The following is a 16,651-nucleotide window of genomic DNA, read 5'->3' on the forward strand; positions in this document are numbered from 1 at the left end:
AGACATTCATGAGAACCTCCAAAGAAAGATGGACCAAAGAGAAACCTTTTGGATCGACCGTCTTAGCTCCCTCACACCGAGAGGGCTTAATGAAGAGATTAATTATATGTGCTTTCTGTAAAGTATTGAGACTAAATTAACAAATATTTTTCAACCAGGATCAGGTCGAAGTTCCTTAACACTGTCTTGATAATTGGGCTTGGCAGCCATAATCGTATGTATATGGATATACCTTGTTGCAAAATAATTTTTTTACTGTTTAATAATTCCTTTTTACTGTTTAATAATTTTTCATGATCTTTCAGTATTTGTTCAGTGTTATCCATACGTATTTGAGTAAATACACACTTTTTTTGTGTAGACATTTCCTATTTACCACCATGGACGTACATCCTGCGTGCCATTTTGCTTTCACTATACATTCTACAGAACTGCAGTAACTAATCATTTGAGGCGTTCATGTCCCATCCTATACCTCCATTTTTATTACTAATTAATTTTTCGTCAACATCTGAATAATTGGACGTAACCATGCACGTCATAGACAGCAACATTCACCTGATATATTATTCGTACGCCAATGTCCGAATGTAACAGAGTGCCATATTATCTTCCCCGCTAGCACGGTTATTGCACTCCTGATACTACATACCTGGCACATAAACGCACCCACTGGTGAATCCGCGCTTTTCCCTAAGAAAGCTGTAATCGCAAAGCTTCCCGTCACCATGGAGACATCCCCGCCCCAGGGCTTCCGCCAGGGGGTGGGGCGCGAGGCGTACGTGCTCCTCCGTGACCACGACGCCTCGCTCCGTCTCCATGGTTACCCTTAAATACACAATTACCCACACCGCCAGTGCGCTGAACGCTGCACTTGCGGTCGAATTGTCCAACAAGTCGGTAGGTAAGTTCTGATACTCCCCAGTATCTATATGTTAGTCAGAATCGTGGAGGTAAACCCCCTGGTTCTTAAACTATGATTTGTTTCAGATCTTTACGTTTCGCTATCAAGTGACGAGGCCAACCGGGCGTTCAGTAACTCAATTAAGGTATGGAGTACTTGCTAGTTTAACGAACAACTCACGTATCTTTTCGTAACGTAGAATACTAATTGAAATGCCTCTCTTTTTTCTTCTAAATTCACATACGGATGTATTTTCACGAATGGGTATGTGTTTTCCATTTATTACATTTAAATACATGTTGCGATCATTGTCAATATATTTGTTATAATCAATGCTAATAGAACTGATAAGATAAATAATAATTAGGCTTTTATATAGCGCTACAAACCCTCAGGTATCTGAGCGCTGCTTATTATTACCCACGGTGTGTGGTGCTCATTTATCGACCTCGGAAGGATGAAAGGCTGAGTTTGGCCCCGCCGGGATTCGAACCTGCGTTAACAGGCTCTGCACGGGTGTCAAAGCGGGCGCTCTACTCGCTGTGCCACTTGACCGGCTTTATATATCATGTTGTGCTATAATACTGCCCTGATGAAGGTTTTCACCGAAATGCATTGGCACTAACATCATAGTATTAGGGGCAATTTTCGATGTGTTATTTACTAAGAAGATTTTCATCCAACAGTTCAGAAATGTGCATTAAACATTTTCTGTCTTAAATCATTTAATTGAGATTTCTGATACTACGAGTATTTATTCATCAAACAGCAACCATTAATTGGGGCTAACTGAGAAGCGCCTTTCCTAACGAAGTGGGTACACTTTGTTTTTTGAAGACTATTGGTTCGAATGGATCCCGGTGCTAAGGGACCTTTTATGGACAGGCAGCTCCAGGTTAAAGCATTTTGACTAATCCTTTTGCAATAGAGCTATTTACATTTCACACTATCAAGTGGTGCCCTCCTCCCTCTCTTTATTTTCCTGAAACAAAGAGTACACCATATATAAACACAGTAAGGCACTGTTTGAGGATGCCATGCTCTGGTTCAGCCGGTCTCTCCCTTCTTTTCAATTTCTCCTTACAATCCCCAGCATTCTGGTTCAGTGTGACACTGCGTATTTCGGTGAGCTGCTTCTTGAAAGGAATTTGAAACATTATTGTTTATCTTTATTTTCCCAGGATTATACTGTAATGGAACATTTGATAGGTATGCTTGCTGGCCAAGATCTTCACCTGGAATTATATCAATACCTTGTCCTTGGTACTTACCATGGGTAAATGCAGGTATGGTAGGATTTTTTTTTTTTTGTATTTTCACAATTGTGTTGTGTTGTATTATGTTATATTTGTTGGATCTATTTTGTTCACTTCTGACATTTGTATGGTCTCCAGGTGCTCCTGTACATCTGAAAATGAGGGGCTGGGTTAGGTGAGTGGGGGAGAAGGGAACTGCAAGATAGCTTGTGTTTTGACATCATGGGTACTAAATATAGTAACCAGCATCATTGAATAACAAAATCAACGGACTTCATTCCAAGTATTGAGGGATTCTATGCCAGCCCACCCGCAGGCCAGAATGGGCGCCTCAAGACCTTCCTCTTTGCTTCTGCCTTCTCTCCTCCTCTCCCCTGCTGATTTGTTCTGTCTAGACATCGTGCACCTGGTCAACCTCTGACTTTCGGGCCCAGGTACCTGCTCACCCTGCCATCCATCTGCACTGCCTCCTGGCAGCCCCTTGCACTGGTGTCTGTATCTGTAACCCTAAAGCCCCCCCCTTTTTTTATTCTGCACTTATCAGACACACCCTGTCTGTTGCCTTAAACCTAGCACTTGCCACTTGCTGGCTGCACTACCACTGTTTGTTGTTTTTATTATTTAATTAGTTATGTTTTATTTATTTATTCGTATTCCTTTCTGCTTAGCACTTTCCACTTCTCCCCCCTCCCATGCACTTTCCCCTTTCCCTCTACCATGCAATTGCGTGTTCTCAATGTCACTAGGCCCAGCAAGATTGCTGTTTTGTTCTCCCTTGTTCCCCTCCCTTGCCTTGTCGCGATCTGAAACACTTGTTTATGAGCGCAATACAAATAAAATATCAATATCAATATCAATAGGCATTTGACTAGCCCCGCCATTGAGGCACCTAGTCATTTCAGTTCCCGTATCAGGGAGCCCTAAGGCACAAAGTCTGTGTTCAAACAATTTGCCAAAACAAATGTGTAACTAACCAGCACTCTATACCCAAACTTACAAAAAAGGGACTCCAACCCTTGCAAAAAAGCAGCACTCTACACAATTTCTTTGGACTTGAAAATTCCAGATTCTACTTGTCATTTTCAATAGTGGGATTGGATCCGCTAATTTTACAGTGGCCTTAATCCTGACACTGCGGATAACCAGGACAACTGAGTCATTTTAGTAAACCGAAAAAAAAATCCTAGAATACAAATCAAAAGAAGGCAAAGCCGGTGTCCCAGTGGTGGCCACCTATCACCCCCTGCTGGAAGGCCTTTGAAATACTACTATGAACTTCCAACCATTACGGAAACACTAACATTTGAGTGATGCTTGTTCAAAAGTTATCCAACTTTGCAAGCGAAACACCAGAGCATGTGATTAATCTTGGGTGAACGCGTTTGAGGAAACTCAGACCACTGGAGTCAATTCATCAGAAAGGATGTGAGATTCATTCAAGATAACGCTCTACCAGGGAATGCCCGAAGACCTCCATTACCACGCCAGCCCCTGTAACATGGTCTACTGTCCTGCAAACACGGACCAGTCCCCTGCAGAGCACCGAGTTATTTTAAACATGTTTCCATTTCCAGAGTATTTGGCTTTGGCATACGAATATGCACAGTGTGAGTTTGTGTGTGTGCATTTTGTTGGTGTGCGTGTGCATTTTGATTGTATGTGTTCAGTGTACAGGTTCACGTGTGATGCGTGGATGAATTTGCAGTTTCAGTGCGTGTGCGTTTGTGTGATATGTGGGCGCAGTGCAAAGATGTGAGCGTAGTTTGATGGTGGATGCATTTGGGCCTCATTACGAGCATGGGGGTGTATGCCAGGCACGCTACCGCCATGCTCGCTACCGGCACCACCTCCCGCGATTGGGCAATAACCGGCACATTGCGTGATGAATGGGCCGGTAATTGCCCATTCGCGGGTGGCGGTATTGCCGGGCTCCCCATAGGGCAGAATGGGGGTGGGGAGCATCGTTGCGCCGGCACCGCTATTATGAGCTATGCTCGCAGGTGCCGCACTGCCCGCCAGGTAAAACCTGGCGGGCTGTCAGGAACCCGCGAGCAAAACTCGTAATGCGGCAGGACATTATGAACGGTGCCGTCAACGCCAGGGTCCTAATGAGGCCCATGCGCATCTTTATGTTTACTTGACGTTTGCATGTTCACAACAGGTTTCATGTGTTTCGTGATATTACATGTTTAGGTCAGACACACGGATGACCAGTTAACGCCCTGTTGCCATGCACACCGCTCTACATACCTGAGTTTTCAGTTGAAAAATCATAAATACCTGGTACATGAGAAATCTCTTCAATGGAACCAGTCGATGAGGGCTCCTCCAAAAATGCATTTGTTCGACTACTCAGAATCGGTGACGCGGTGCCTCTTTGAAAAAAGTAATGTGTAAAGTAGGAGTGGATACTGGTTACACAAAGGACAACTCAACCTTGCCCATGTACCATCCACAGTTATGTTTGTACCAGCATCACTAGAACTCCTGCTTTCCATTCAGACTGCATCCGTGGCACGCCTGTGAACCAGCCCCAAAATCTGCCTATTCCCATGGGCAGTTCATGGTAAGGTGGAGGGGTATCTGCTTTAGATAACTTATTTTGTGAAAATGTGAGATCAAATGTGAAATGTAAAACAGGTCACCATCGTACCTACCCTGGCCTGAAGGAGCTATCAGTGTCAGCCCCATCATTGTGAACTGTGTTGTGCTCTGCTTGGATACATTCTGAACAGCCTTTATCCAGCAGTGTCCAGGGACACACAGACACATAGGTTTGAGGGAATTACTCGCAGAGGAGTGGAGAACAACAGAATGTAACGGAAGGTTCCCACTGATTGACACAATCTCCAAAATCACATGAGCCGGGGCATCTAGAAAGGATGTGAGAGCGCAGTGTACGTGAGAGAGATGAATCGCCTGCTGCCACAAATGGCTGCGGCCATGACGCAGTTTGCCTGTGGACAAGCACATTGCAGATACACCTGCATGCTCGCACAGCCTTTACAGCACAGTTAGACTGCCTCAGCCATAGCTTTTCTAAAGCAATGACCAGGGACCTACAGGCAGTGGCATAACACAAAATGTGGGGCCCTCGCTGCGAGCCATGCTGAGGGGTCCCCCCCAGCTCTCAAAAATCACTAGTCACACTACACTCTGGGCAGGCCTAGATTATCACGCTTGCACGATATGCTTGAACATGCTTCTGAAGGGGTATGCCACACACTGTACTAGGAGAAAGATATAAATATGTGTTTTAATGCAATATACAGCACACTTTCTGAGAATAATTGGCTGAAAAGCCAGGTTGTTTGCAATTGTTTTGTAGGGTAACACCAATCCAATACATGCAAGTCACTAACAATGCACATGAACATTAATGCTTTGCTATTAAAAATGCCAAGCCACAATGAAAACATGTCCCACTGGTTGCACAATGTAGACCAGTGTAGACACGTCATAACATTACAGTAAAGCATGCCAGGCCACATTTAGACATACCTAGACTGGTTGCACAAAAATGCCAGTCGAAGCAATAGCACTCATCAAGAAGAGAGCACACATTGAAGCCCAGGTCTCTGCTGCCTCTAACAACATGGCCAAACTCTTTAAAATCTGCACGGAACAAGCCAATCCTGTTGCAGTCTCCACCTCTCCTGTTCCATCCCAGGCCCTCTGTATGGCTCTGGCCTCTCACTTCTCTGCTAAAACTCAGGACATCCTGTCCACTATCTCCTCTTCGTCTCCCTTTTTTTCTCTCGCCCCCCCCTTTGGCCATCTCTACCTCTCCTCCTCCTTTCTCCTCTTTCTCTCTGACAACACCTACAAGGTTTCTATACAGGTCCGATCCATGAACGTGTTGTCCAAACAGGTGCTCCCCTGCTCTTCCAGAACCATCAAAGACCATATTGACACCCTCACTGAACATTGGCCGAATTCTGTAATCACTCTTTCACCACTGGAACGTTCCCCTCTCCCCTTAAGCACTCCCTTGTGCACCCACTCCACAAGAAGCCGTCTGCCGATCCTACCTGTCTGGCAAACTATCACCCAATCTCCATCACCCCTTTCCTGGGCAAAGTCTTGGAAAAGAGCTGGCCACACCCAGGCTTACTCTCCACATTGAATCTGTTGGTTGTCTCCATGACCATCAGTCTGGCTTCAGAGCTGCCAGAGGCATGGAAACTTCTCTGCTGAACACCCGTGAAGATCTGCTTTCTAACCTTGATTCCAGCATTTCTTCTGTCCTAATCCTCCTTCATCTTTCCTCTACTTTCGGCAAAGTCAACCACGCCATCCTGACCATTCGACTACGTGAGAACCTGGGCATCACGGATCAGGCCCTGGAGTGGCTGACCTTCTTCCTCTTGGACTGCCCCTCCCAGGTCCAACTTGGTCCCTTTCTCGCCACCACCTCTCTTTACCTGTGGCATTCCCCAGGGCTCTATCCTCTCACCATGGTTTTTCAACCTCTACTTGGCCCATTTGACCCACCTGATCTCTACCTTCTCCTCTAACTTTCAAGGTTATGCGGATGGCACTCAGTTTTCCTTCAGGCTCCTCTCATCTCTTGCTCATTCCTGACTGTCTATCCGTGCTTCAGGATTGGTGCACCTCCAACGATATCTACCTTTGTGCCATTAAGATGGAGATCCATCTCATTGGGACCCCTGCCCCTGCTTTCCCTCTCTCACTCTGGCCGCCCACCTTGGGCCCTCTTCCTCCGCCTTCCTGCGAGGCAAAAACCTTTTGTGTTATCTTCGACTCTACTCTCTCTTTCTCTCCTCGCATCTCGGACATCACCAAGAGGTCCTACCAGCTGCTCCTCCTCAAAGGGACTCTTCGCTTTCTCACTTTCCCCCAGAAGCTCAGTGTCTCCTGAGCCCTGTTTCTCTCTAGGCTGGACAACTGCAACAGCCTCTTTCTCAAGCTGCCTTCTTCTACTCTCCACCCTCTGCAACTAATCCAAAACAGGACAGCGAGAGTTATCCTTGGCCACAAGCCCGGGGATCATATCTCTACAGCCCTGAAATCTATCCACTGGCTCCCAGTGGTTGCAAGAATCAAGTTCAAGACCTTTTGCATTGTCCACAAGGCTTTCTGGGGTTGGGCTCCGGCTACCTCCAAATCTCTAACAGCTAGACGCTTCTTCAGGCAAAGAGTGCTGGGTAGATCTGTCCCCTCTGCAGATGCCTCCCTCTGGAATGGCCTCCCTGCCCCTCTCAAACCTTTGCGGACCACCTGATGTTCCCGGAAGCAGCTCAAAACTTTCCTCTTCTCCTCTGCTTTCGCTCTCTCCCTGCCCTGCTGACCTACCCGACCTACCTGTCTGCTGTACCGACTGGTTGCTTGGCTACTCTCAGAGTCTCACTGAGTCCAGGATCTTTCTTGATTAGTCACCCTTGCACTGCCTCCGGCCTACCACGCACTTAGGGACTGTAACTGTAACCCTACAGTCCCTTGTTCTCCTTGCACTACCCAGAGCCTCACTGTCCTGGCTGCACTTACTCAGAGGATTACAGCCCTGTTTTCCCCTCGCTTCTTCCTTGCACTTTCCCCCTCCCATTCCCCTTGACTTTCTCATTCTCGCACTTGCACGATTTGAATGACACAAGGCCTAGTAAGATCATTTGTCTTGTGCACCCTCTATCTTCACTCCATTGCTTGTCACGCCAAGAAACACTTGTATAGAGGCGTTTTATAATAGGCCTACATCATATCATTTTATCACAGGTGCTCAAAAAAATATACAATGCTGCAGTAAGAAATTATTAGACTGGCAGCACCCAAATGCCAATCTAGCCAGGTAATTACACTTAGCAGGACTGCTTTATCAGAAATGTGCAGTTAAAAAAAAGTCATACCAAACTGAGGAATAACTAGACTGGCTGCACCAAAATGCCTTTCCCTAGCCACTAATACCACATATCATGCCTGCTTAGCCTGGACATGCAAAAACATTATGATTTATCGCATAATCCCACCGCCCACACATACCCACTCCCTCCCATGCCCTACCCCAACCTCCAAAATCAGCTCTGTGGCCCAAAATTACCTTCACGTCCCTCTTCGTTGTCCCAGAGCTTACGTTTGATGCTCCTTGCCTCACAGGTAAGTACTGGGATGAGGAAGAGTGGGATTAGGAGTAATGAAGATATAGGTAGCTAAGTCAGGCATTACCTCTATGTACCTCTACCTCATCCCAGTGCTTGTCTATGAGGCATAGTGCCTCATACTCAAGTACTGCCTCATAAACAAGTACAAGGACAAGGAAGAATAGGGCTAAGAGTACTGGTGATTACCAATAAGTAATTAAGACTTTACACACAAGTAGGGGCTTAACAATATTCAGTTGACTGGGCTGCAGCACTCACTCCCAGAAATGTTGGTCTATGTTTGACTCAACCTGGCTAACCTTCAGAGCAGTTGCCGGACAGAACAGGACACAGATGTTAAACAGCACCTGGGTTTCGCTTTTAACAAGGGCCCAGCAGTTACTAACGTAAAGCATTTCACTGTTAGTAGCTGCATTCAAATGCCACATTTTTTAGGCAATTGAAATTGTGATGTGTGTTTAGTACTTTCATGCCAGGGAAGTGATTGGAAGGGTAGAAAGGGAACAGGAGACCGTTCATTCTCACAATAGGTGGGTGCTTTCACACTTAAAGGACAAAGTTAACTGCTTGTAACATTGAAGCTGCACTAGAATAGTCTCATTAAAATGCGTAAAGTTAGATGCCCCCACACAAATAAGTTTACCTCCCCCACCACCCGTGAAGTTAGCGCCTCTCCCAACACTTAAAGGACCAGCCCCCCGAAATGTAGGTTTTGTTGTGCCCATGAACACAAGCACAAACACCATTCACCATATACACATGTGAACACCCAGCCATCCTTACATTTAAGTGTACACTCTTTCACCATACAGGCACACCCAGGCAGCCATTCATAAATTTAAGTGTGCACCCTTTCACCATGCAGGCAACCCAGGCATCCACCCATACATTTAAGTGTGCACCCTTTCAGCGTTCACGCACACACGCACACCCAGTCAACCATACATTTGTGTGCACCCTTTCACAATACACTCACACACGCACATGTCATGGAGTTGCGTGGAGCCCTATTACTTGAAAGAGAAATTGGGCCTCAGTATAAGTTTGCCGGTCCGATAACTTGCCAGTACCACCGTTACCAGACTGGCAAACTACAAGTTCTGTTCGCGGGTGCCTTCCCACCCGCAAGGTCGGACCTGGCGGGCATACCGGCACCCGCGAGCAGAGCATGTCGGATGCACCGGCACCATACTGAATGGTGCTGGTGCATCCGAGCTCCTCATTCCCATTGAACCCTATGGGGATCAAACGGGAATAGGGAGCATTTTTTCCAGCATCCGCGAATGGGCATTTACTGCCAAAACTTGTAATGAGGCTGATTGTTTCTTTTTGAAATCACTCTGACTTCATAAAGAAATTATTTCTGTTAAGGACCGAACCATAATGGAAATCATTTCTTTATGAAGGCAGAATGACTTCAAAAATAAACTATTTCTTTTTGAAGTCATAGGGCTCCCCCACCCCATGACATGGCGGCCCCCAGCCTGGGTTCTTCCATGTCATGGGGTAAGGAGAGCCCTCGGACTGCAAAAAGAAAATGGGCCTCATTCCGAGTCGGGTGGTAGGGGATACCGGGCACCGGTAAGGAGACCGGTGCCGGTAATCCCCTACCGCCCGATTCTGAGGTCCCCTAACGGGACACGTAAGTAACGTGTGGTCGGACCACACGTCCCTTATGGGTCCCGTTAGGGGACCAGGGCGCAAATTACAGGGTTGCCATTCGCGAGCCCGTTATTTGCACCCTCCCCATTCCCATTTGAGCCCTACACGGGCTCAAATGGGAATGGGGAATGGTTGGTGCAATGGGGATTTACCGGTCCTGCCAGGGTCGGACTAGACCGGTAAATCCCCATTGCACCACACAGGACATGGGTACGGTATTGGTGGCAGTCATGGTGCAAATAGCACCATGACTACCACCAATCTCGTATTGACCCCCATTGTCTTTTTGTAGTCACTCTGTCTTCATAAAGCCATTATTTCTGTTACAGAAAAAATATCTTTATGAAGGCAAAGTGATTTCAAAAAGAAATTACCCCCCAAAAAATTGTATAACCATACTGGCACCGTTTCCGCGACCGGGCAATTATGACCTACAGACCCGGAAATAGCACCACCACAAACTGCCACTGCGGAGTGAAAGCGCCCTTAAACCCCCTGTTACCAGCAATACGAAACACTGCGCGCATCACAAGCAGCATGGACATGGAAACACCGCCACAAAAATGCTGCTAAAACCGTGACCACGGTGGCGGTATCACTGCCAACATGACGTTAAACAGTGCCTGGTGACCTGAATCAGGCCACAGGTGCACCAAATGAGCCCAGCTGGACCCAGCAGGCCACTCGGAGCCTACAAAAGGGCCACACCTAGGCCAACTCCAAACAGAACCATGCAGGCAGCAGCTCTAGTAGCAGTGGGACTGGGGCTACTCAACCAACAGGCAGCACTGCACATGCTGGCAGTAATGGTGCAGAGGAGGAGGCGGAGGCGGAGGAGGTGCAGGCGGCAACTACCTAGCCCTGCACCCATGGCAAACCCTATTGTCCAGCCAGCACCACCCCGAGGGCAGCCAGCGATACCACGCATCCGGGCCTCACCCTGGAACCTTACCCCAGGACAGATCCACACATTATACCGGCTGGACCGTCCAACAATCTTGTACATCACTGCCATAATAGCGGACGACATCAGCAGCCACATTGACATCCCCACCGCCATCCCCCCCTCCTAAAGGTGGTGTCGGTACTGCATTTTCTTGGCACCGGAACCTATCAGCACACAGTTGATGAGCTGCCCGGGCTATCACAACCCTGTTTCTCTAAAATCTTGGTTCAGGTACTGGATGCCCTGTTGTGCCATGTGTCTGAACACATTGCCCTACCCTGTACCCTTCCTGAGGTCATTGCCACCAAGTTGGCCTTCCATGCCATTGCAGGCATGCCAAATTGCATAGGTGCACTAGACTGCACCCACATCGAGCTGACAGTATCACGTGCCATTGAGATGGTGTTCCGCAATAGGAAACAGTACCACTCACTGAATGTACAGATGGTATGTGATGCCGCACAAGTGATAACACATTGCTGCGCAAGTTTCCCGGGCTCAACACATGACTCAATGGTTCTGCAGAATTTGACATTGCCATGGTACATGGAACGCTATGCTGGACAAAGCACAAAGCTATTGGGTGAGTACAGCTGCCAATGGCTAGGCCCTGTGGAAGGGTGTGTGTGTCCAGGACAATGAACAATGTGAGTGGGCTGCTGCGACTGCACATGCATTACCCCCCACCCATCCACTGACTAGACAACACAACCCAAACATCCCGAACCTACACATGACAGGTTACCACAGTGTGCCCGTACACACCCTGCCACGGGCCGTAAACAAAAAAATCAGTCTACTTCTAGGGATGTTGAGGCAGGTTTTATGCAATATTTCATGAGTAAAACTGACTTGGTATAGCAGTTCAGAGTGGAAAAAAGCAATGACAAGAAACACATGTCCTTTATTGTGGGGAACCAGGGCATTAGGAAAAGTCCATTAGTGTCTTGAAACACCAAAACCCAGCCATTAATTGGTTGAGGCCGGTACAAGGAAATGATGAACCTTTTTCCAAACCAGGGACATGTATTCACCTCCGTGATTTTGGGGTTCTGGGCTCTAGGAGCCATATTAGATTCATAGCTTCTCAAAAACATTATTGGGTTACTCTCCAAGTATCATGGAAGTTGCCCAATTTCTAAATATTTACCAAACTCTCTTAGAACCCTGAATAGAACACACTTGCATCAGGACTGTCCACTTCAAAAATAAACCAGTGGTACTGGTGACCTAAGTGGGATATACCAAAACCATTTTGTTTTATTAATTCCCCTAATGTTTCCTGGCAGTTTTTTTCGCATTGGTGAAAGATCATTTTTTGACTCATTTGGGTATGCCTATTCCTCGTCCTCTGATGGGGCACTGGCTATATAGGGAATATGATTGCCCACTTGACATGCTACCTGATGCAGTGATCCTGCACAGTCATATCTATGCACTAATGTTAAATGTGTTTGCTAAATTGAGACCATATTTGCTGGAGAATTCATATAGAGGCTTTATTAGACATTTCACTTTGCTGGTGGAGTCTCTAATCGTCTTAGCCACTAAATCTGATGATGCATTGAGACCTTGAGGCCTTGGACAATTATGGTGGAGTTACCATGTTAAATCTGCCTCAATCTTTTACTGTGACGACACAAAATCACCTCAGAACTGGAAGTAAAAACTATGTAATTCACTATTATGGATTCCTAAATAAACCCATTGAGGTTTGGAGGAATTACTGCCAGTGGTACTGCCAGTGGTAATTCTTCTGGTAGCAATCCGCCATTTTTGCAGGTTAACAGGAGGCCATAAATTCCAGTCCCCTCTCTAAAGTCAATCTCCTAATGCACTTTAACAAAATCAAGTTCAAAGTTAGAAGCCATTATCCAATGCTCTCCCCAGCATGTTCAAAGTTTTGCTGAGCCAGTGTGATGTGAAACCTCCTGTCCTCTGTGGGATGTTTTAACCCACTTTTGCTCTGCTATGCTGCAGCACTGTGTTATGATGGTGCCAGAAATAGCAAAATGGCCACAAAACCCTTGTGCGCGCCAAAATCTCTGAAAATCACACTTTGCAACACACAAATAGATGGCTGCCCAATCTGCCACACATGTTGTCAGTGGTGGAACAGAGAAAATTGAGTACAGAAGGAAAAAGCAGTGCTTTGCTAAATGAAACCCAAAATCTTGCTTTAAATCCCTTTTTCTTTGTTGCTGAAACTGCAGAATGCCGGTACAAAACATTCTCAAACATCCAAAATTCTTGCTTGGTGGTACAATTCACTTAGTTAAGCAATCATTGTGAACTTGCAAGGTCCTGAAAAGCTGAAAGCATAAAGGGATTTCCACAGCAAAAGTGGCCTGCCTGTGGATATAAAAAATCTCTGTGCAGCAGAAGTCTGCAGGGAAGACAGCTGTCAGGAGCCTGCCTGATTAAACGTTAAACATGTATATAAACTGAAACCAAATGTTTGCAATTTAAAAGGCCTGTTACTGAGAGTAACCTATGTTGTAATTGTTTTAATTCCATGGTCTAAAATCTTGAATGAGAATTATAGCTGCTATTTTGAAATCACAAGTTTGTTTTCAGCTAAGGAAAAATGCAACAGAATTAACAATTAAATCAAGCCTGGCTAAAGCTACCAAGCTTTCCATCCAGCAGGAAATCCCACCAAAGTGGTAATTAAAGGGTTTGGAAAGAACCTGGTCTACAGAGGAAAAAGGGAAGAATGAACAGCTGCTGCTAAGGAAATGCGAGGTGTGAGGACAGTCGTAAATGGCCTCTGCCGAGAGCAAACGGGGAGGAGACTGTTTCTGGACTGCAGGGAGATAAAAAGAGGCAGACCCAAACAACCATCTGTGGCTGAACCTTCACAAAGAACATTTTGTTTAAAGACTTATAACTTGCCAGTTAAAATTGTGCAAAATATAAAAGTAACAGAGTTGTGAATCTAAATTTTGGCTGCATATTTCAAGAAGTGGCAAAATTATGTGACATGTTCTGGAAAGAAATGGCAGGAAATGTGATTTTACACAAAATGTATTTCTGCTAGAAGTAAGCAACAGCCACAGGGTTTTGAGGAATAGCTGCCATATAAAATATGTAATCTGTATGTGTGATTGTTAAAGAGGGTGCACATGTGTAAATATGTGTGGTGCCAAAAGTAGATTTTGTGTGCAAGGGATTCTCAGCCTCAGCCTCATAAAATCACACGATAAAGGTGACACTCTGTTTCTCTCCTCCTATCAAGGCAGAGAGTAGACTCTGACCCAATCACCTGTCAAAAGGGCGAGCTTAGGCTAAACCAGCCACACACCCCCTTTATCATAGCATAAATAGAGACAGCTCACCACTCAAAAAGAAAGACAGATTCACTCACTATCCTGATACTGGCAGAGCACCCTGCTGCTGAACTCTACATCTTCCTTGCTCCAGATTCCAGAAACTTTGCAAAGCAGAAACCTATTGCATAGCTGAACCATTTTCAGCTAAGCCTCAAATTCCAGAACCAGAACCCCACCAATCTGAGGGGAAGCATCAAAATAAAGCCGGGCTGCGCTGTACTGCTTGCCTGCTGAAATAATTATCATCAGAACCAAGAAGGGCAGATCTAATCCAGTCCTGTGCCGTGCAGTGACCAGAGTGCTTTGTATAAACCAGTTCTGTGCCGTGCTGTGACCAGAGTGCCTTGCTGATTGCAGTTCCAATCCGATGTGCCCAGCCGCCTGTCCTAGAACCAGATCTATTCCCTGACCAGAATCTTGATGGACCAGAATCGTGATGGTTCTGTTCTAGTAAGTATCTATAGATAGAACTGTGTCACTAGCATATGTACCTTGCTTAGGCCAATCCCTATCTTAAACCCATCCTATCTTGTATTCAGAACCCGTATTGTTAGGAGTATTTTTGAATTGTCTGAACCCTCTATCCAAACCATCCTATCTTCCTCTGTACTAGTATTGCTAAAACTATCTTTGCGCTGACCTTTTCTCATCTGAAGAAGGCGGGTCCTTAGCAGGCAGTCATTCAAATCAAGTGGCTGTGTTCCTTCGTTTTGTTCCTAGTCATCCTCTAGTGTAAGAAGCCCTTTTGTCATTTTAAAAGTGCATTCCTGTTTTCCATTCTTGCGCCTATCTCGAAAAAACGTGCTCCACTAAAACGTTCATAACTTCCTCAGTTCTGTGCTAGAAACAAAATAGCTAACATCCACAGCTTTAAATCGAATCTAAAACTGCATTCCAAATCGATACGGTTTTCCGGTTATCACGATTATCGCACAGTGAAATGTTTGCAGCAAATGTTTGTTTAGGGAAATTCTTACACTTGTAAAACAGCTTTAGATTTCTTCTGACTTGAATTTTAAGATTTCAATTTTTTTTCTTGGTATCAAATCATTGCTCGTGTTTGTGTGTAACTATCCAAAGTGGCTCCCATAAGAATTTATACAATTTCAGAAATTGTGACCATATTTGTTGTTTTTACCCAGTCCATTCTAAGATAAATTTAAAAGCCATTCTGACAGTTTGACAGTCAATTCCGTTTTCTCTTGTGTTTGAAAGGGGGAAAGTGGGATTGATATTCTGTTTGAATTCTGCCATTCCTGAATACCTGCTCACTCCTCCTATCTCTTTACATTGCCTATTGGGGGTGGTGGGGTGTGCAGGGGGAACCTATAACCACACTGCTATCTGATCTAAACACACACACAAAAGTATTATTTCTGTGCTGAGTTGTTTTTCTCACTATTACTCCTTGTATATTAAAGAGATTATTCAGTGTTACATCACCGCATTGGTGATTATTGTGTTCCATTAAAACATATTGTGATTACATTTTAAATACATAAATAAATATTTTAACTTTGCAAACCAGCCTGATTCCTGGTTCAGTGTGACCCGGGGGGGTTCCAGGAGAGCGGTGTGATATGAGTGGTATATCGTTCAGAATAAAGAACTTTTAGACAAAAATAAATTAGGATTTCAGTTGTGCATTACATGCTAGGCGTTGACTTGGGTGTGTGCCGGATTGAAATCACTTACACATCCAATAAATCAGTGAACCACCCCCACATACCAAATGCCACATGTCATGGGTGATGACAGCAAATGTGTGGCCTTGGTAAACTCAGCGTGTCCGGTTTCTAGGGCAGTTTATTGATTTATTTAATTGTTTTGTTATAACACGCCTAATACCGTAGCTCAGTTCGGGTTCAAACCGCAAACCTGGGATTGGAACCTTTGATGCTCTGCATGGTCTTGCTTCAAAGACCAGTGCGTTGCCCCTGTGCTATCATCCTTTCACAGAGTTCTTGTCTCTGCAAGGCAAGTGCCACCCTGCAGTAGAAAATTCAGCACATCCTTCCCTAGTTTGATACTGCTAATTTGAAGATTGTGTAAAGGCAATGAAACTTAATCTGGTGCTATCTAAAATCCATGCATAGAAAGCATGTATCCATTTTCATATGCATACATTTTACACTACACCAGATGTTCAATAACTTAAAAGGCAGAGTGATAGTATGCAGTGGAATTACCACTTCCACCACTTGCATACCCTCTGTCATTCAAAGCTACATGCATTAACACCAGCATCTGACTGTAATGCTTTCAGATGCATATTCCCGAGCATTCCAGCATAAATCCTACTTCCCAGGAGAAAATGGCAGGTGGCATTTGCACAATTTGCACTACAAAGTGCAAAAAGAAGTAAGAGTTTTTGCACTATATGATACAAATTACTAATTTGCATGCACAAGACCATTTAACTCTGAAGTGCAAAT

General features: G+C 45.3%; 1 protein-coding gene across 1 annotated transcript in view; it reads left to right on the plus strand.

Moving 5' to 3' along the window:
- The window catches only part of GLP2R (glucagon like peptide 2 receptor), a 1,432,227-nt gene that overhangs the window by 515,098 nt on the left and 900,478 nt on the right, over window positions 1-16,651 (plus strand). Inside the window, exon 3 of the mRNA XM_069654470.1 lies at window positions 2,086-2,190. Coding sequence (XP_069510571.1) covers window positions 2,086-2,190 — 105 coding nt within the window. The remainder of the gene's footprint in view (window positions 1-2,085; window positions 2,191-16,651) is intronic.

Source organism: Ambystoma mexicanum, chromosome 3q, assembly GCF_040938575.1.
Source record: "Ambystoma mexicanum isolate Mex_15411 chromosome 3q, UKY_AmexF1_1, whole genome shotgun sequence".
Lineage (NCBI taxonomy): Eukaryota > Metazoa > Chordata > Amphibia > Caudata > Ambystomatidae > Ambystoma > Ambystoma mexicanum.